The sequence below is a fragment of the Diabrotica virgifera genome, chromosome 1, assembly GCF_917563875.1.
Source record: "Diabrotica virgifera virgifera chromosome 1, PGI_DIABVI_V3a".
Lineage (NCBI taxonomy): Eukaryota > Metazoa > Arthropoda > Insecta > Coleoptera > Chrysomelidae > Diabrotica > Diabrotica virgifera.
The window spans coordinates 272,024,952-272,047,166 of record NC_065443.1 but is presented as its reverse complement, the minus strand read 5'-3'; the positions used below and the strand labels follow the sequence as shown (position 1 = coordinate 272,047,166).

At 33.3% G+C, this 22,215-nt stretch overlaps 1 protein-coding gene across 1 annotated transcript; it reads right to left on the bottom strand.

Moving 5' to 3' along the window:
* Positions 1-3,246: 3,246 nt before the first annotated feature.
* On the bottom strand, positions 3,247-5,492 carry LOC114333231 (procathepsin L-like). The gene is made up of 5 exons (XM_028283090.2): positions 5,334-5,492; positions 5,200-5,280; positions 4,673-5,008; positions 3,668-4,016; positions 3,247-3,584 (listed from the first exon to the last, which is right to left on the bottom strand). The coding sequence occupies exons 2-5, from the start codon at positions 5,278-5,280 to the stop codon at positions 3,373-3,375; spliced, it is 978 nt and encodes a 325-aa protein (XP_028138891.1). The 5' UTR covers positions 5,334-5,492; the 3' UTR covers positions 3,247-3,372.
* Between the last annotated feature and the right edge of the window lie 16,723 nt (positions 5,493-22,215).

Here is a 22,215-nt window from a genome sequence, read left to right as displayed (position 1 = left end):
TTCAGATGTACCTCTACCATATATTAGCTCTTAACACAGGGGAGTTCGTTAAGGGGGGGCCGAAAAAATCTATCCTTAAAAATACACGAAATTGTCAGATTAAGATAAAGTAAGTTAAGGACATGCAAAACAGTGTATATTTAAAAATCTGACGATTTGAGAGAGGCGTAAGGAAATTGGTGTTAAAGGCAAGTTAAAAAGTTTCACAAAAAAATCGAATTATTCGCGAAATGAACGTTAGATCGAAAAACTGCAAAATACACTTAATCAATATTTTTGAAAAATCTATCGAATGGTACCAAACACGACCTCCTACGGAGTTCGGGTGGGGGGTTACTTTAAAATCTTAAATAGGAATTTTTATTCCAGATTTGGATTCTTAACGCAAAAATAAGCAAATTTTATTCGAAACATTTTTTCAAATTATGGATAGATGTCGGAAAAAACGATTGTCGGAAATGGAAAATTAAATTAAAAATGGAAAGTCCAAACTGAAATGGAAAACTTTACTTAACTTTTTTTGATTTAAGACGTGCTCTTCACAACCCCATAGGTCCCCAAAGCGGTCTAGTGACTGCACATTTAGCATACTTCGCTCCCCTTCTACAAGTATTTATTCACAATAATGCAAAATATATACCTAAATATATAGTCGAGGAACTGAAGCATTTTGGCCCGCAATTTTTTCGTCCAGCATGGATTTACTTGAAATTTTCACAGAAGGTAAGGAAAGGATCATAGGATCATTTTCTATATCAGGCCGCTGTACGCTAAAACCTTGGGGTGGTCGCCACCCCATCTCGGGGCTGGGAATTTTTTATTAAATTTTAACCATGAAAATCGGTATAAAAAGTAATTCTAAGAAAAACAGGTTTTTTACATTTTTTTCATAAAACTAATATTTTTCGAGTTATTCGCGGTTGAAAGTAAGAGTTTTTCGACGAGAAAAACCACTTTTTTAGAGAGTTTTTTGAGAATAACTCGAAAAATATGCATGTAATCGAAAATACTGTACCTATTGAAATTGTGTATTGTAGTAACACAAATCAAGTTCTTTTGCTATAATATTTTTACGACCAATACAAACCGAAATACGGCATGTTAAAGGTTAGCTTTTTTCGTCCAATGTATAATTTAAAATATTCAAAGCGAAATAACGGGAAAACTTTGCATTTTTGGAGAAAAACTTCAATAATCTTTTGTCAAGGATACAATTTTAGACCTTTCAAAAGAAAAAATACAAAAAGTTTCTAGCATAAAAACTAAGTGACTTATGATCAAAAAAGGGCAATACCTGCTTTTCTTTATGAAAAGATCAGTGAAAACAACCCCCTAACTACCCCCCTAATTAAAAATTGGTCTTCACCTTTCTGTAATTCCTTTTATATTTATATTATAAATACACCCAAAAAGTTTGATCAATTTAAAAGGCCTAATTTTAGAAAAATTGGAGTTTAAAGGAAAGTTGTTTTTTGCAATTCCGTATTTTTCACTATTTTCTTCAAAATATCTCCGAAAATTCTAGATATACGAAAAAAACGATAGATTACTAAATTGTAGCCTTTTTGCGTAGCTAAAATTTCCTTGTGCATAGATTTTCATTACAGTGAATTTTTAGCGAGATATAGCTGTTTAAAAACTAAGGGATCTTACGGAATTTAATTTACACAGTCTTTGAATTTTTGTATAATTTTGTCTATATTTTGTATTATTACGAATAAATATTTAGATATATAATTTTCTTTTATAATCGAGCAATTTTTATTTCGAGCAAATTTCCTGTTGAGCAATTCGTTTTCGAGCAATTGATTTCGAGCAATTGACCGGTTACCATCCATAGAGTACCCGAGACGTCGCGTCGCCGGAAAATAAGAGGCCGATGGCCAATATTGAACGCGAGGTTTCGGGAATGATAGGAAAAGGGTACGGAAAGTGAGCATATATTATATGATTTGTATTTAATAATATTTTAAGAGGAAACAGTAGCGATCAACAGGTAGCGAAAACGCGTTCCAAGATTGCGGCTGTAATTTTGAATATTTTTTCGAGATACTTGGCACACGTATTCGTAATATAATAAAGAATGGCGGTACAGAGCCCAATTTGAAAAATATATTAATATGTGGAAATTACTCTGTAACTAAATACAATATTAAAAAAACGAGCCTGTACCGCCATTAAGAAGAACAAAAAAAAATACACTTTCTTCAAATAAACTTTCTTATCCGATGCCTAGATTTTTTGTCATTTTGGAACTACTAATGAAATAAAAAATTTTAGTAGTTCCAAAATGACACAAAATGTAGGCATCGGATAAAAAATTTATTTGAAGAAAGTGTATTTCTTTGTTCTTCTTAATGGCGGTACAGGCTCGTTTTTTTAATATTGTATTTAATTACAGAGTAATTTCCACATGTTAACATATTTTTCAAATTGGGCTCTGTACCGCCATTCTTTATTATATTACGAATACGTGTGCCAAGTATCTCGAAAAAATATTCAAAATTACAGTCGCAATCTTGGAACGCGTTTTTGCTACCTGTTGATCGCTACTGTATCACCTTAAGAAACGGAATGCCACGGATACGGAAAGTAATCGGAAGGTATAGTGAGAATCTACCTTAACCTGGAATCTATTCTTGTCGTCATTTCGAAGAAAAAGTAGTATTATGTACTCCGCGGAGTCTGGTCGAATTCTGATATTTTGACAGGTAGTTTGGCTTATTAGTTACTCACAAGTCCGAGAACTGGTGAAAATCTGTACAAATGCCGGATGACTCACATTTAGGAGACGTAATACTATTAAGTAAGTACTTTCCCGTCAAGTATTCTGGGGTAGAACGGAGTCTGGAGGAGAATGTTACAAATTTCGTAGACCGACGACAGGAAAAACTTTTCAGCTGTAAATGAGTTAAAGTTCAGCAAACCTATCTCCAGCAAAGCCATCTCCAACAAATATAATAGGTACTTTGGACATGTTTTGTCAAAAAGTTGAAAACTGTGGAGATATTGAACAAAAACTGCCATCATGGTTTTCCTTTAAAATTAAAATGAAGATGGTGGCTAACAGAACGGCGTAATTCAGTCATTATTTTAATTTTACACTACGATTCACCACCCCAACCCCGTAAAGGTTAAAATAATAAAATTTCGGGCCGCTCGCCTTCCAAGGTTATGCTTTTTTTGGCTAACCCGCGTGGAGTAGAATCACTTAACATAAAAAACCGCTAAATAAAAAAGGATCAATTTTTGACGTAATATCCACTTTATTTTAATTTAAAAATAACCTAATCGCTTAAGGATTAGTTAAAAACAAAACAAAATCATTACACTACTTAACAGAAACAAAAAATTCTAAAAAAATATATGACTTTAAATAGTAGGATATACGCCGTCAGTAGTAATACCACATTGGTTATTCTTGTTTCGGCTCATCCGAATATATCCATCCATTCCCCAGTTTACTCCCCAGGAGTTTTTGACGATCCAGTAGTCTTTTCCCTTTTCTGTGCCATATCCAACAACTAGTACACCATGATTCAATGAGTCAAATTCATTAGAGCACTCCGTATCATCAAGTATTCCTACAAACATTTGATAATGAGTTATTAAAGACTATTTCTCATAAAATAGTTAGAATACCAAATTATGGAAACAAAAACTGTACCTGATACATAAAGCTGGAATGTAGCAGAAGCATCAATAGCTACTGATATGGGACCTTTTGCAGCAACTGCGTTTTTAAGATCTTCTTCATCGTTTTTCTTAATATAAATAAAGTTACTGATCTTGGCAGCTACTTTGGAAATATCAAATCTACAGTTGTCATCCACGCCTTCGTAAGGATAATCCTTCTCAGACATTATTCCTCCTTTTTCGATATATTCCAGAGCTTTGTCCATCCAGCCACCTCCACACCCATAGCAAGTGTCTTTTGCGCAATCTACTAGATTTTGTTCACTTAAGGATACCAGATTTCCAGTTTTAAGAAAATGAGCTCCTTCTACTGACCCAGTCTACGATACAAAGAAGAAATATAATTAATTTTAACTAAAATTTAATGAAATCTTTCTTTTATAAAAAAGGGATAATTACTTAAAATTCTACAATTATCACAGAACGGTTTCACTCTCTAAAAAGAGCATCATCAGTGTTGTTAGAGGCTTGATATTTTGAGCCCCCTAAAATACATAGGTTAAAATCTTTTAAATGTTGATTAAATGCCTTATATTGAAAAATTAATCGAGAAATCCAAAAGGTGAATTATAACTACTAGGAACATGGCCCTGGAGCATTACATTACTTCCACGAGGCGCCTGGGTTTCTAAGTGAATAATACTATGTCTTCACATTGAGAACGGTGAGTGGCAACTGACGGTTGGAGTATATTCATTCTTTGGATTTCTCCATTGTAAGACATTTAGTCAACATGTAAAAGGTTTTAACCTATGTACTTTTTGGTGGCTCAGTACGTCAAGCCTGTAGCAACACTGATTATGATTATGCTCTTTTTAGAGAGAAGCTCTTCTTTTTAGAAAATATTTTGAGATAATTGTAGCCCTTTTAAGGGGTTTTAGATAGATAAATATACCTTTTATAAAGGACTTTTTTTTAATTTATTTGTAATTAATGGTATATAGCCTGTTTAAAAATAAAAATCAAAATTGCTTACTGTACTAAAGGTCCAACAAGAGCCACACATTCCTTGATCTTTTACCTCAGTTACAGCTCCCTTGTCTCTCCAATCTAATGCTGATGGTAGATCTCTTAGTGGGGCTAGCAAATGTGTAGCATGAGTTCTATTAGGCCTTGCATTTTTAGATAGCACCAACAGGTCCAGAAATTCTTTTTCAGTTAGGTCTGCAAATTTGGTAACACCAAACTTAAAAGTAGACTCTCCATTGTTATATTTTTCATTGTGATTTTCGATTTTTCTCAGATTTTCTTGAAAAATTCTGAATCGTGTTTGTTCTTCAACATAGCTTCTGTAACTTTTGTTATTTTTAACCTAAACAATTAGACGGTTAGTCAATTTATAATTATTTTTTAAATTCTATAAAATTTCTAATACATTTTGACTTGAATACAATAATAGTAACACAAATTATTTATGACAAGAAATATTTAATAATTACAACTTTTTAATCATGTTATAGTTGTTATGTTATAGTTATATTATTTAGAAAGTTATGGTTTTACCTTAAATTGCACCCATTCTTCTTTATCATTTAATGCCTGAACAGCGGCGGTTGCCAGGAAAATAAAGATTAGAACCTTCATCTATAATGAGAAAAAATAGAATATTGTTATTGAGCAAATAATTATTGGCTTACATTAACTTTTAAAAACTGTTAAACCGTTTTATAATAGAACTGAACACTGTATGCCTGCTGAGATACAAAAATCTGCTTTTATATTGTGATTTTGTTTATTAAAAAATATCTTACAAAACTACACGTAAACAAAATGTTTGCAACTTTTTTGTTTTGCAAAGACTAAAATCCTGATTGCTTGTTTACTGTGTTTACTGGAGATCTTAAGATAAATAATCACTCAGGTATCGGAGAAATTGCTGATAAACTCACAGATTTTCTATTCAAATTTTCGTATGGAAATAAGTCAAACTTGGTCAAGTCACAAGATATGTTTTCATATTTCTACCTACTAACTTTTTTAATATCTGCTGAATTTTATTACATCTCTTAATAAAAAATCATTGTAAATACGGGTGTCTCTAATGCGACTATGGTCCATAATTCGATTTTGTTAGAGAATATTGTCCAAGCTTGGATCTTGGATGATGTACCGAATTCTAATGGATGATTAAAAATTAATACTAATTCAAACATAATTACCTGTAGAAATTCTAGAGAGGCAAACTTAGACTAAGATGACTCCTTAGTGATCTTAACAATAAGAGATACAATATCAAATACATTCAGCAAAGAAAATAAATTCGCTACAAAAAAGAATTAAAGAAGAGTTAAAATAAAGAAATAACCTTGTGGATGTAAAAAATATTGATCGTAAACCGAGTACCTGAATTAAAGAACTTTACCAGGCTGTAGCTCGAGAATAATAGTTTTTCAGACCTAGGTGCCATGGACTTTTTTAATCTACTGACTGTGAACCTTTATTGACGAAAGTTTCGTTAAGTTTGACTGGGACCACTTTTCCATAAGGAGTGTTGCGGGGTCCAAACCTGCAGAAATAAACCTCAAAATTGCACGAAAAACCGGTGTTATTTGGGGCTCAAGTTCCTTTTTAGATCCTCAGTTATATCTAGAAACACCAAAGTAAAGTATAGATCTACAATACAATAATACACCTTGTCTACACATATAGTTCAGAGATCTGAAATCTAACAAAAAGTAATGAAATCATGTTATGGAGTTTCGAAGGAACGAAAATGTGGAGAGATGAATGACAATGAAGTGTGGAGGAGAATATACAACTTCGAACTTTATAGAATATGCTAGGAATCATTTGCCAGAGGAGAAGATTAAGATCCAGAGCAAGGTTCCTTGATAAAATCGGAGAAAATATAAAAAAAAATATGGGAATACATGCTTGGCGGAGGAAGGTAATAGACAGGAACAACTGGGGAGGGGAAAATAGCCCATAAAGGGCTAAAAAGCAAGCATTATGATAATAATTAACCTTTTATTTTCTCATTAGTGCAACTAAAGTTTTCTCCAGCAGCCAATATTGTCTTTTCTTTTGACAGAAAATTTGTTAACTTGTTACTTGACTTTGCAGTAAAAATTAATATTATTACTTGAGTTTGTGCCATTCTGTGGAAAATGGACTCCCTTTTGTTAAAATGAAAATCTAAAAATGTCGTACTATCATGTTATTTCTTCTGTATAAATAAAACTAACTATTAATATATCTTCGATCTATCTATAAGCGAGGTACCAATAACCTCTGCCGCTTCTCGCATTTCGACCGCCATCTTTTTCTGTCCATCCGTTCGTCTCCTTTGACGGCTCTATATCTCATGATGTGCCGTACATTTTCTTCCTAGACAACTGAAGGCCTCTTCTTCTTCTTCTTGTTCTATGTTGTGGTATGTAATTTAATGCTTTATTTGGCCATCTATCTTCATTCATTCGTTTCACGTGACCATACCACACGAGTTGTCTCGTTTAAATTCTATCTACACTGGAATATACAATATTTGTCCTCCTTCTAATATCTTCATTTCTGATGTAATTTTTTTTTTGGATATACTACACGCTCTCCTTAGATAATCCATTTCTACTACTTCTATCCTTTTTCTATCTTTTTTGGTGATCGGCAAAACTTCTGTCCCATAGGTCATAATAGGCTCTACCAAGATACCATAGATTCTCAATTTCGTTTTTTGTCTTTTATGTTGAATGTTTATAGCTTTTTTGCTCTGCTGCGTTCTGTTTTCGATGTCTCTTTTGGCATTGCCTTTTTTAGATAGTATAGATTCGAGATACTTATATTGCTTACATGTTTTTGTGGTTCTAATTTCTAAATCTGGTTCTTCTTCATCATCCCCTATTTTAAGATATTCTGTCTTTGACATATTCATATTGAGGCCCCATTTTTCATATTCTTTCTTTAGTTTTCTAAACATGTAGTCCATATCTTCCTCATCATTCCCTAAAACAAAGTTGTTAGACATTTACTACCGCCTATGTCTATTCCCATTCCGGATACTTGTTTCCTCCACTGCCCTAGGGATGATTGAATATATATTTTAAATAAAATCGGAGACAGACCACATCCTTGTTTAAGCCGCTTTGTTATTGGAAATGATTCAGATAAAAAGTTTCCTTCTTTAACGACACTTCTTGCACTTTTGTATATATTTGCGATAGCATCCACATACTCTCTACTAAGACCTACTTTCGTCAATGATTGAAACAGTTTTTTCAAAGGTACCGTATCGTATGCCTTCTCTAAATCTACAAGCAATAGGTACATATTCACCCCTGTAATGGATGACCGAAGTTATCTTTAACCTAAAGTTATCCTGTAGTTAATTATAATCCTCGAATTGGTGTGATGTGTCATATTTAACTTAACTATTTGCGTTATTTGTTGACAGTTCTTGAGTTATCTGATATATCAACTGTCACTTTATAACGCGACTTTAAACTTCAAGTTATGAGATAATTCTGTAGTTACAGCCCGTCGGCTATAACTTTTCCCATGCGGTACGATTCATTTTCAATCAAATTAAATCAAAACAGAAAGTGAAACGTACGCCGATGTGTGTAGTATATAGTATACAGTATACAAACTGTATATACATATCGACGTTCGTTTCAATTTATGTTTTGACTTAATTTGATTGAAAATGAATTGTACCGCATGGGAAAAGTTATAGCGGACGGACTATATGTAAGGATGTGTAAGGTTAGGTTCATCTTTTGACTTGTTTTTAGACAGAAATCAAGTGAATTTAAAAGCTAAAAATTTAATAATTAAGAATAGAAGGGTAACACAATTTTAATAAAAAAAATCAAACTCGACGGATTATTCGAAAAAAACGTTCGTTAAAAAAATGAAAAAATCTAACACATTCGTTAAAGAAAAGCGTGGGGCGAAAACCGTTTATTCGATGAAGACACGCCCCACGCTTTTCTTTAACGAATGTGTTAGATTTTTTCATTTTTTTAACGAACGTTTTTTTCGGATAATCCGTCGAGTTTGATTTTTTTTAAGTTATACTTCTTTGCGCGCGATATGAGGGCGAATTTTTATATGTTAAAACCTACGATCCCGGCGCATGCGCATTATAACTTTGTTCTGATTGGATGTTCAAATGACATGTCAAAAATTATCCAATATGGTAGCTGTAGCGCAGCTGTGGTTTGGACGGTTGACGGTTTGGTTATGTATGGTTGTTGCGTTTTAAAATTTGTGGGAAGAGAAACAACAAAGGTTTGTTAATAGTTATACTGCCTTTTTAAATAGTTTTCATATTGTATTTTTGAAGTTATACCTCAAAATGTTTTAATTTATGTATGTATCAGTCCAGAAAAGGTGTGGAAAGAATATATTAGTGTTTTTAAATATATTTTTCTACAAACGTGTTAAAAATGCAATTTTTAGGACTCCATAGGAGCGTTAAAACTGCTACTTTAAGGCACTAGTGCTTTAAAATTTTCAAGGCACTGCAGTTAAAAGTGAATTGTCAAATTGTGAAACGTCAAAATATTTATATTTCATTTATTAACATTAATATTAATAATACAACTTGCGCAATTTGAAAAAGGTGGTTTAAAAAGTTTTTTATTATAATTTTGTGTCTTTGGATTTGTCTTCCTTGGGCGTAAAATAATAAAACATCTATTTTTATATTTCACTTGTCACCGTGATGTATAATTATGTATGTCTGAAAGGTAAGTATCATGCGGCTTGATGGCCTTGTTGGTAGAGCATTGGACCAGAGATCAAAAAATCGCGAGATTGCGGGTTCAAATCCCGGACGATTCATATTTTTTTCTTTTTTTTTTAATATTTGGCATTGTTAAGTTTTGGTTCATTTTTGGTAATTATTGTTAATTTTTTGTATTGCAACTGTTAAGTAGGTATATTTGTTTCGTTGAAATTATATTATAATAGAAGTATAACTTCTTACGTGCGTACAAAGCGCACACATTCTTTTTTTTATTTTTTGCTTTTTAGTTGATTTTTTTTATATTTTAACTTTTAGTCACTCATAACTAAATTAAAGCGTTTCTTAAAAAAAATTTTTCATATTGTTTTATTTTTTACCTTTTAGTCTTACACTTTTCAAACATTAAAATATATCGTCATGTTTAAAAAAAAAGGATGTAGGTATATGACAGATACCCCTTTTGCATTTATTTTAACTTTTGATACATACATTGTACATTTTCTGTAATTTCTTCATACATTTCTTAAATCAAAATTATTATTTACGACTATTACAGTTTTCGCAGTATTTCCATCTCTTGTAATACTTTACTATTGCACGGTGTAGACGCTGTTCATTTCTCGCAATGCAGTTCTTCGACGCGCCAGCCGTCTAAAGGTACGTATCCATACAAGGGTAAACCTCGTTCGGTGTAGTAGCTCCACTTAATGGATACGTCGGTAATCGCCGCTTGGCGCATACACTCTTCGTTTCAACCGGTTTGCGGTTTATATGTAAGGGAGCGCATGCTGTATCCATTTGAGCAGCTACACCGAGAGGGGTTCACCCTTGTATGGATACGTACCTTAATGATCGCACTCGGCTCATTGAAACGTAAGCTGTGCAGACTCAAAATGCAGGCTTTTAAGCATGTCCTTACGCAAACACTTTCGGGTCCAAGTTCACGACAGCGCAGCGTAGTCAACAGTCGAACCTTGCGTTTTATGGACAGTCGAAGCCCACGACAATACTAAGGGCAGCATTCGTCCCTCTGCGGTGCCATAACTTTTTTTCGCTTAAAATTGGATAGGAATCGGACAGAAACTGGATAAATTTGAAACTTTATTGTTTATATATGAAGCATAACGTAAAAAAATAACCTAAAAAGTGAAATTATGTACAGTTCATAAAATTAGCTACAATCTGTAAAAGTTTCAAGTTTCTACATTGTAAAAAACAAGAGAATTTAATCATTTTCCATTAAAACCGTTTTTTTTTATTTAAACAATTCATAAGCATAAAAAAAAATTTGATCGAGTATTCGTGTATTGTTCAGTGGTGTCATGGTGTGGGAACGCGTGGGAACGCCGTTCCCGCACTGGTTAAGAAAATAAAAAAAAATAGAGAATTTAGGTTTTGTAAACAAAAATTAGCAATGCGTTCCGGCACTGCGTTCCCGCACTGCTAATTTTGCCATGACACCACTGGTATTGTTCCCGCGAATCCATATGTCTGCAAAATTTCATTCATTTTCATTGAAGAAAAGGCAGTCCAATTAACGTCTAAAGATTTGACGTAAACGATTGAACTAAATAAAAGCGTTAAAAAATTATACAAAAATCAAATCCAGAGATATAAGTTGAAATTTTATATCAGTACTTACTGAGCTTTATATCCAGAGTTGTCAGTTGATATTTTATAAATCCCCCATTTAGAAACTGAAATTCCCTCAAATTGAAGCTCAAATAACCCAAATTTAAAATTTTGCCGCATTTTAATAAATTGGTAGTCAAATGAAGAGAATAGTAAACCAAAATTATACTACTTATCCACGAGGGCCCTGGAAATAATTCATAGTCCCTATCGTCTTCGATTATATGAGAGTATAATATACAGTTCTATGTACATTCGCAAATTTCATGATCCCTTAAATTCCTCCAAAATTATCCGCCCCCAAAAATCCCACTACAATTTCTGCTTAGAAAAATTTCCATAGACGCTTTCAAATTACCCCAAAATTGTGGGAAAATACACCAATTTGGCAACCCTGTTTCTATCTATCGTTTCAAACACCACCGAACCCGAACCGCTGTTTGCTGTTCGGCACTGTTCGGTCATCGGCGGTGACCGACGACGGGTATTTACTTTTCGTCATCTACCCATCCTGTAGCATGTTCCGAACAATTTCTCGCACTCACTCCAACTTGTACCATTTCTACATAGGGTTCTCTTTGTTACTTCAAACTGTGTTCCTCAAATGTTATTTCTAATATAAGGTTGAAGAAATCACTATCTAAAATAAAACGGGATAATTCCCGAAGGTTGGCTGTATATCATCTAGTTAAATAAAATTTAACGTGAAGTTAAAACTCCCTGGTGTAGATGGTATATTTTAATAAAATTTTTAAAAAATCCAAAATAATTAGTTAAAAACGTTTTCGGACTTATCAGTCCATCATCAGTGAAAGTCCTTGCAAAATAGCCACAATGCCAAACACTGGTTAAGTTAAATGTTGCAACTACATAGTAAAAAGTACAAAATGATTTCGCTTAAAGCGGATGCCAATGGATTACTTCCAGGAACTCTCTACTGCTTTACATTAAAATATTTTTTTGCTATTAGTTGAGCTACGTTTAGTCTTTTAAATTTTAGATAACTATCTCATAGCGTTTACGAATACATCACACCGAATTTTACCTAAATAGTTATGGGCATCGTTATTCCTGAGTTATTTTAACTTTAATTCAAACGTTAAAGATAACTTCTGTCATCTATCACAGGGCTGATTATCAACACATTATATATATCTTCAATTAAATTAGAAAACAGTATGTAAATATCACTAACACAAAAAATTATTTATTTTCCTTTCCGTATTTTCCTAATTAACATAACATTTCAGTTGCTTTTTCACGATTTAAACTGGTCTATCTAAAAACAAAGACCGCACTCCTACAAAAACGTATTTACTAAAATCAGATGCAGGATTGGCCGCATATATATTAAGCTGAAAGGAATGGCAGAAAATGTTTTTTCATCTGAATTGAAAATCAACAAAAAGAACAATTTAATCGGACCTTAGGTTTGAAAATCAGTTTGTAGAAGATCGATCTAGAAAACACACCAGTGACACATAGAAATTTTCAAAGTTTAAGATAGGTATCGCTTAAAAGATTCGCTTGATCCTTATTTGGGATATGTACAGAGTATTTTTATATTGAGGCTCTACCACAAATAAGTGCCATTTGAAGAAGTTTAATATAGTGTGACGTTGTCGTTGTATTTGTTGCTCCAGGTAACAAAATTTAGCCGAAGACAAAAGTTTCGCTTTTTAAGACATTTTTATATAGAATCAAAACCTACAAAAGATAAAATAATTAGCTTTAATTACTACTTGTTAATTTCGTTAATAAAATATATTTATAATCTACACATCGAGTTTTCGGTTCGGGTCGATGTGACGATATTTTGTACATCAATGAATAATATTGACGATTGCGTGGATTAGGATTTAGTTTTATTAATATGAAATGGACGTATAAAGAGAGGAAATCTCGCTCAGCTCGCCAGGGGAAAGGACATGTTAGGACATACGATCACCGCTCGTATAAGGATAGATAAAAGGAAAAACCGTCGGATTCGTTCAGTGCACCAAAACGACGGCGGAAAATGGTCGGGATAACTCACCTCTTACACCTCGTTGTTGTTTATTATTTTTTGATCAACGCTTCAAGAATAATAATCAACTAGGCTTTTCGTTCCGACTTTTATATCTTCCGAGACGGTACAAAAACACGTTTTAATTAATTCATTGGCGTACTCTAGACGATAAAATTATATTATCGTCACAATAGTTATGTTAACTCGTAAGGCTCTGTTTTCATGATGAAATTATTCTTCAAGTACTCTCCCAACAGTCACCTACTTAGATCATGAAACGAATTAAAGCGGTAGTCGCTGTTCTGCTTCTTCTTCTTCTTCTTCTTCTTCTTCATATTTACAATAAATTTTGCGTGTTCATTGGCGGGTTGATAACTCAATGGAAATTTGTCATTCCATCATTTGCATCAGATAGGACCATAATTTAAAAATATTTTCAAATATACAGCGGCGTGCGTATTGAAGGGTGACACAAACTTGTTTTTTTTTTAAATGGAACACTCTGTATATTTTTACATTTTTGTATTCTTCTCAATGTTTCCCTTCTTAAAATATAGGGTTTTGTAATATTATACGAGGTGGTTTTGTACGAGGTGGGTAGCAATATTTACACCCTGTAGAATTGTAGTGATTCGACAACAAATTTTTATTTTATGTTCAAACGATTTTTAATATAGTCTACTATTGTAAAACATGAACAGTATAGCGAAATGTTAAATTTTAGTATATAGAGTGGGTCGAAACTCGGAATGAGTATTTTCTGAGTTTTTTTAAATGGAACATCCTGTATTTTAGTATTGTAAAAAAATGATATATTATTGTACTTTTTTTTATAAGCATTCCCTATACCTAAATGCTTTAATTTGTAAGTTATTCGTGATTCTTTAAGCCAAACATTAATTGCAACAAAAATTACGTGAAATTTTATTAGGTGGCCGTGAAAATATTCAATCAAAAATAATTTTTCGAAAAAAAATAAATCATAATCTAGCCTCATCCTTAATTTATTAATATTGGATGAGATATCCAAATAAATTCGTAGTTAACCCGCCAGTGGTCGCTATATGAGATTTTCTCTCACGGTTTCAGAAAATTGCGCACAACTTTTTTTCTGGGAAATTATACGCGCTGTAGTTCCTTCTAGTCTCCTAACTATCCTCCCTCGACACACTAATAGACTCGTCCCATCAGATAGTGACTCAGTTTTCTTAGTATCACCATATTGTTGAGTCAGTGCGCTTCATGTGAGAGATTCTCTCATCAAGCGACCACCGGCGTCACCAACTGTGTATAAAAATTAATTTTATTTTTCCCCTTAAAACCTAAAATAATATCCTTTTTTGATGTAATAAAAGGAGCCGTGGATGTGGTCGATGATATGAAAATCCTATATTCTGTTTCACGGGTTAGTTGTAGATGGTCACTTACCATATATTTTTTAATGTTAAGTATTGACGGCATCAAGAGTCACATTTTATATAACGATAATAATAATAAAACAGAAAAACATCGTGTCTTTTTAAAGCAAATGGCTTTATCGTTGATAAAACCTCATATTTTTTGTAAAATTTTGTAAAGAAAGGCAAAAGTTGGATATGTGAGAGAAAATCTCACGCGCGACCACTCGCGTAACAACCTACCTAGCGACCAATGCCGGGTTAAGATTGTTGGTGCGCAAAATATTAATCAAAACATGCAATATTCTACCTAGTCGGCTATGACACTAAATTTACTTAAAAATTTGACATTACATATAATATTTTTATAGTTTCAGTTGTTTTGTTACCATTACTAATATGAATTTTTCTAATAATGAACTGATTAATAAGATTTTTGTGCTAGTGGAGTAGAACAAAAATGTGCTACTAGCAATAAGAATTTTTCTTCAGAAATTCCTTGATAGACGACAACCAAGAAGAGACACGTTTGAAAATATACTAGAACGGTTTCAACGGACTGGATACTTAGATTATGATAAATCTGAAAAAACAAAAACTATTGTAGATGAAGAAAACAGGAATTGAATGTAATCCTTAGTGTCACTGAGGATCTGCATATTAGTACAACCGTTCTTACAATCTAAGTATCTAGTCTCTTGAGACAAATTTAGTATACTTTTAAAATTTCTCTTCTTTGTTGTCGTCTATCAGAGAATTGCTGATGATAAATTTTTATTGCCAGTAGCTCGTTTTTGTTACACTCTCCTAACACAAAGCCATTTTAATCAGTTTCTCATTAAAAAAATTAATATTAGTAATGGTAGCAAATCAAATTAAACTATATAAATAGTGCAATGTCAAATGTTTAAGCAAATTTTGTGTTATAGCTAACTAGAAAAAATTTTGTATGTTTGATTAATATTTTAAGCAACAACAACTTTAACTAAGAATGTATTCGGATATCTCATCCAATATTAATAAATTAAGGATCAGGCTAGATTATGGTGTATTTTTTTTTCGAAAAATTATTTTTTATTGGATATTTTCATGGCCACCTGATAAAATTTCACGTAATTTTTGTTGCAATTAATGTTTGGCTTAAAAAATCACCAAAAACTTACAAATTAAAGCATTTGGGTATAGGGAATGCTTATAAAATAAAAAAGTACCATAAAATATCATTTCATTAAAATACTTAAATACAGGGTGTTCCATTTAAGAAAACTCAGAAAATACTCATTCCGAGTTTCGACCCACTCTGTATACTAAAATTAAACATTTCGCCATACTGTTCATGTTTTACAATAGTAGACTATTAAAAATCGTTTGAACATAAAATAAAAATTTAATGTCGAATCACTACAATTCTGCAGGGTGTAAATATTGCTACCCACCTCGTATAAAACCACCTCGTATAATATTACAAAACCCTATATTTTAAGAAAAAAGACATTGAGGAGAATCCAAAAATGTAAAAATATACAGGATGTTCCATTTAAAAAAACCTAAGTTTGTATTACCATATCAATACGGACGTCCCTATATTTTTAAAAATATGTTTAAATTATGGTACTGCGTGTGCTCCAACTTTTACCTAAATAACTTTTTTTCGTATCTCTTACGACAGACGACTAAATGGACTTTGTCACACTAATGCCCCACCCTGTATACGATAAAAAACGAAACGTCAAAGGGTAATCTATGAAAAATATTATTCTTTTTTAATTGTTTTTAATAAATTTACACATATATAATAATCTAGAAATAACATTTCAGAATTAAAAAATTTTAATAAAAATATTGTTTAATTTGTCTTAAAAATCTGATCTTCAAATTTGTAATCTACTAAATCAATAACATATAATCTATTGGGGGTTTTACATTTTCAAGATCACAATATTTAATCTGTGATAAACATAAACAATCAACAAGCTGAACGTATGGAGCAATGTACGTAGGTTTGACCTTACCCAATAAAAAAATTATTGTAGAACATTTGATTTATTTTTCATTTATTATTGTTTATATTATTTAATCTCATAATATGATACGCGAGTTTCTCAAAAGTACTCTTTTTCTTTAGGTACGATCTCTTTATTAAAGGTGGACGATGACTTCTTCTTTATGATTTCTCTCTTTTATTATTACACAGGTTCTAAGAGTGTTTTCTTGTGGCACTTTTATGTTAATACTATATTTATATGGGAAACTTATACTGAAATGATGGCATCTCCTGAGGTAACATATTCCGGAAGTAAAATGAGCCTCCATTCGGATTTCCAGATCGGACACAGATCTTCAAAACTATGTGGTCGCCAAAAAGGAAGGAAAGTAGCAGTAGGAAAAGCTAAAACAGAAGCGTATTTAAACCTATACGATCAACTTGATACCAGGGAAGGCGGAGCAAAGATATATAAAATAGCCAAACAGAGAGCAAAGAAAGCAAGAGATTTTAATCAGATTAGATGTATCCGAGATGAAAATAGCAAAATACTAATTCACAAAAAGGATGTCAAAAAGAGATGGAGAAAGTATTTTGACATTTTATTAAATGAAGAATTTGACAGACAGCCTGTGGAGTTAACGGAGACAGTAACAGCAATGATTACCAGAATAACAAACGCGGAAGTGGCTCAAGCGCTTCAAAAAATAAAGAAAGGAAAAGCAGTCGGACCAGATGATATTCCTGGGGAAGTATGGAGAGCATTGGGAGAGACAGGAATAAGTTGGCTAGCAGGTCTATTTAATAGAATTATGGAAGTTGGACAAATGCCAGACGAATGGAGAAGCAGTATATTATTACATGTCTACAAAAACAAGGGAGACATACAACAATGTACAAACTACAGGGCTATAAAACTACTTAGCCACACCATGAAAATAAGGGAGAGAGTAATTGAAGAAGGATACGTAAAGAAACCGAAATATCCGATAATCAATTTGGATTTATGCAGGGCAGATCAACAACAGATGCAATTTTCATTGTAAGGCAACGGAAGGAAAAATACAGGAATAAAGAGACCAACGCTCATATGGTATTCATTGATCTTGAGAAAGCATATGATAGAGTTCCTCGAGAGATTCTGTGGTGGGCACTCAATAAGAAAGGAGTCCCTGGCGAATATGAGATTGAGTCCCTGAAGATTGGGAGAGATATGTATGAGGGAGTAACGACTAGTGTTAGGACAGGTGTGGGAGAGACTGATAAATTTCAGGTGAAAGTAGGATTGCACCAAGGTTCGGAGCTTAGTCCGTATTTATTCTCATTAGTTTTGGACCAGATAACAGTGAAATTAGAGGGTAGCATTCCATGGTGCCTAATGTAAGCTAATAATAATGAAGTGTTAGTGGGAAATAGTGAAAGAGACTTAGAACAAAAACTAGAACAATGGAGACAAGCTCTGGAGGAAAAAGGTTTAAAACTTAGTAGGACAAAAACAGAGTAGGTAATTGGAATGTTCATTTAAAGATGGAGTTACTACCTAAAATTAGAAATGAGTATATTAGGGGAAGTCTAGGTGTGGCACCAATTGATGCAAAAATGAGAGAGCATAGGTTAAGATGGTTTGGTCATGTTCAACGTCGAGACGTTAATCACGCAATACGAAGAATAGCTGAAGTGCAGATTCCTGGAAGGAGTAGGAGAGGAAGGCCAAAGAAGACCTGGGGGGAGACGATAAGGCAGTATATGTTGGTAAAGGGGATTAACATTGATATGACCCAAGACAGAATTGTGTGGAGAAATGCAATTAGGGAAGCCGACCCCGCATAGGGATAAGGCAAAGAGAATGATGACTATATCTATATGGGATTACATTGTACTAGTAATTGAACGAGGAACAAAGAAGAACCTCGTGGTTGAAAAACTTGCGAGGTTGATATTGGATTGATACAATCAATCAATGTTGATATTACATTTTTCTACGAGCGTGCAAAAATGTCTACTTTCGCGCACGCATTTTAGTTTAGAAAGTTTCACTTTTCCGCACGCATGTTACTTTTCCGCACGCGTGTTACTTTTCCGCACGCGGTTTTTACTTTTCCGCACGCGTGTTAATTTAGATATGTTAATATGGCCTTAAAGTGATTATAATACATGCAATAAACTAATATTTAGATATTATTTACTAATTTATTTCAAATATATCTTATTGTGTTCCTGTTTTATTGAAATTAACGCGACAATTCGATGAAATAAAATTATTTTGACATAATATTCGAAAGTCAAATCGATAGACAATAACAGTCGTTTTGAATCATCGTCATGGAAACCAAGATCGTCGTCATGCTAACTAATTATATTGAAAGTTTGGTTTTGACAACCTTGTCAAAGAATTAATTTGTGTATGTATTTTCATATTAATTAAATTAATTGATTAAGATTTGGTAATTTTTTAAAGACTCTTAGAAAAAATATTGTTCCTAACTCTTGCAGAAAGTCTTTTTTCCGCACTCGACTGCTTGCCGAACTCCCGCTTCGCGTCGTTCGGCAAACTGCAGTCGCGTGCGGAAAAGAATGACTTTCTGCACTTGTCAGGAAAATAACTATTTACTGGTAATTAAACCAGATTGTATCAGATATAAAGATTTTATCAATCATCAGAAATATTGAAAACCGAGATAATCATTAAATTATTTCTCTTAAATTGACCTTGTTTAAACAATATTTATAGTCAACGAATGCTGGTATTCGCGACCAGTGTTTTTAGTGGTAGTTTGTATTCAGAATTTATAAGCAATTATTTTTTTCCTGACATTTGGTCTCCAAATGCGGCAGGTATTACCATTATTAAGTTATATAATATGTTGTTCCTTCAGTAATAAACCGGAGCAAAATTCTGCTGTATAGAAACTGCGATTTATTTTGCTCTACAGAGTTACCTTTTTTTCTTCCTTTGTATCTACCTTACATTTCTGTGGAAAAATCAATTTTTTAGCTTAATCCAGCTTGAGGACACGTTTTTGTCCTTAAATTGGGAAATAGGTCTCGAAAGAGGAGGAATCTAGTAACAACCGTCAACATTAACCGGCATAAAGATACAGAAGGCAACGGAAAACTAGCACTACAAAGACTCAGGGAGTACCCCTGGTGATTAGCATGACCACGACAAATTCAAAAAAAGCTATTACGCATAATGAGATACCTCGCAGATACCTACAGAGAAGACCAGAGAAGGAGAGAAGGCAGAGAGGATAATCACACGCCGGCAAGTCTTTTTATTTAAATAAACAAAGAAAATAAAAGCTTATCTCCTTAAAGAAAATGCAATATCAAACGAAAAATTGGCGAAATAACTACTAGACATAATAATATTTCATTGTAATATATGAATTTATCGCAAGTAACTTTTTGAATTTTTTTACATACTTACGTCGCACTCTAACATATATAACGCCCAAACTTCTGGTTATCCCTGTATATCGTTGATAACGAGATTTTCTTCTCACGGAAAAAGCGATATCCATTCTCTTTGCGGTAGACATTGCTTGCTTTGGTTGGGGCTTGGTAAATATGATCAGACTAGTAAAAATAACCTTTATGAAGACCAACAACAGAGTAAGGATAGAAGGCAGTCTAACAGTAAAATTAGAAGTTAAAGGGGATTTAAGCCGGGAGAACCGCTGTATACAGTACTCTTAAGTTTGTTGTTGACGGCAATATTAAGAGATAGTGGAATACGAACGAAAAGTATGATTTTTGACAATAGAGAATGATTTATGACAATAAAGAATAACGATGGCTTTTGCGGGCGATGTAGTGTTAATGACAAGATCTGAAAGGGACCTGCTTAGAATTTTCAAACTCCTTGGAGCGAAGGCTAAGCAGTACGGACTGATTATCCATGAGCAAAAAACAAAGAATATGTAAATGGTTCGGACCAGATATGAAGACACACAACACAATGTACAAACTACAGGGCTATAAAACTACTTAGCCACACCATGAAAATAAGGGAGAGAGTAATTGAAGAAGGATACGTAAAGAAACCGAAATATCCGATAATCAATTTGGATTTATGCAGGGCAGATCGACAACAGATGCAATTTTCATTGTAAGGCAATGGAAGGAAAAATACAGGAATAAAGAAACCAACGCTCATATGGTATTCATTGATCTTGAGAAAGCATATGATAGAGTTCCTCGAGAGATTCTGTGGTGGGCACTCAATAAGAAAGGAGTCCCTGGCGAATATGAGATTGAGTCCCTGAAGATTGGGAGAGATATGTATGAGGGAGTAACGACTAGTGTTAAGACAGGTGTGGGAGAGACTGATAAATTTCAGGTGAAAGTAGGATTGCACCAAGGTTCGGAGCTTAGTCCGTATTTATTCTCATTAGTTTTGGACCAGATAACAGTGAAATTACAGGGTAGCATTCCATGGTGCCTAATGCAAGCTAATAATAATGAAGTCTTAGTGGGAAATAGTGAAAGAGACTTAGAACAAAAACTAGAACAATGGAGACAAGCTCTGGAGGAAAAAGGATTAAAACTTAGTAGGACAAAAACAGAGTAGGTAATTGGAATGTTCATTTAAAGATGGAGTTACTACCTAAAATTAGAAATGAGTATATTAGGGGAAGTCTAGGTGTGGCACCAATTGATGCAAAAATGAGAGAGCATAGGTTAAGATGGTTTGGTCATGTTCAACGTCGAGACGTTAATCACGCAATACGAAGAATAGCTGAAGTGCAGATTCCTGGAAGGAGTAGGAGAGGAAGGCCAAAGAAGACCTGGGGGGAGACGATAAGGCAGTATATGTTGGTAAAGGGGATTAACATTGATATGACCCAAGACAGAATTGTGTGGAGAAATGCAATTAGGGAAGCCGACCCCGCATAGGGATAAGGCAAAGAGAATGATGACTATATCTATATGGGATTACATTGTATTAGTAATTGAACGAGGAACAAAGAAGAACCTCGTGGTTGAAAAACTTGCGAGGTTGATATTGGGTTGATACAATCAATCAATGTTGATATTACATTTTTCTACGAGCGTGCAAAAATGTCTACTTTCGCGCACGCATTTCAGTTTAGAAAGTTTCACTTTTCCGCACGCATGTTACTTTTCCGCACGCGTGTTACTTTTCCGCACGCGGTTTTTACTTTTCCGCACGCGTGTTAATTTAGATATGGTAATATGGCCTTAAAGTGATTATAATACATGCAATAAACTAATATTTAGATATTATTTAGTAATTTATTTCAAATATATCTTATTGTGTTCCTGTTTTAATGAAATTAACGCGACAATTCGATGAAATAAAATTATTTTGACATAATATTCGAAAATCAAATCGATAGACAATAACAGTCGTTTTGAATCATCGTTATGGAAACCAAGATCGTCGTCATGCTAACTAATTATATTGAAAGTTTGGTTTTGACAACCTTGTCAAAGAATTAATTTGTGTATGTATTTTCATATTAATTAAATTAATTGATTAAGATTTGGTAATTTTTTAGAGACTCTTAGAAAAAATATTGTTCCTAACTCTTGCAGAAAGTCTTTTTTCCGCACTCGACTGCTTGCCGAACTCCCGCTTCGCGTCGTTCGGCAAACTGCAGTCGCGTGCGGAAAAGAATGACTTTCTGCACTTGTTAGGAAAATAACTATGTACTGGTAATTCAACCAGATTGTATCAGATATAAAGATTTTATCAATCATCAGAAATATTGAAAACCGAGATAATCATTAAATTATTTCTCTTAAATTGACCTTGTTTAAACAATATTTATAGTCAACGAATGCT

Bases quoted from the DNA above. Each gene is read 5' to 3' on its own strand.
- LOC114333231 (XM_028283090.2), bottom strand. From the start codon at position 5,280: ATGAAGGTTCTAATCTTTATTTTCCTGGCAACCGCCGCTGTTCAGGCA. The intron at 5,009-5,199 runs GTAAAACCATAA...CTAATTGTTTAG, and splicing joins AAGAATGGGTGCAATTTAAG to GTTAAAAATAACAAAAGTTA. The intron at 3,585-3,667 runs GTACAGTTTTTG...AAATGTTTGTAG, and splicing joins ATTCCAGCTTTATGTATCAG to GAATACTTGATGATACGGAG.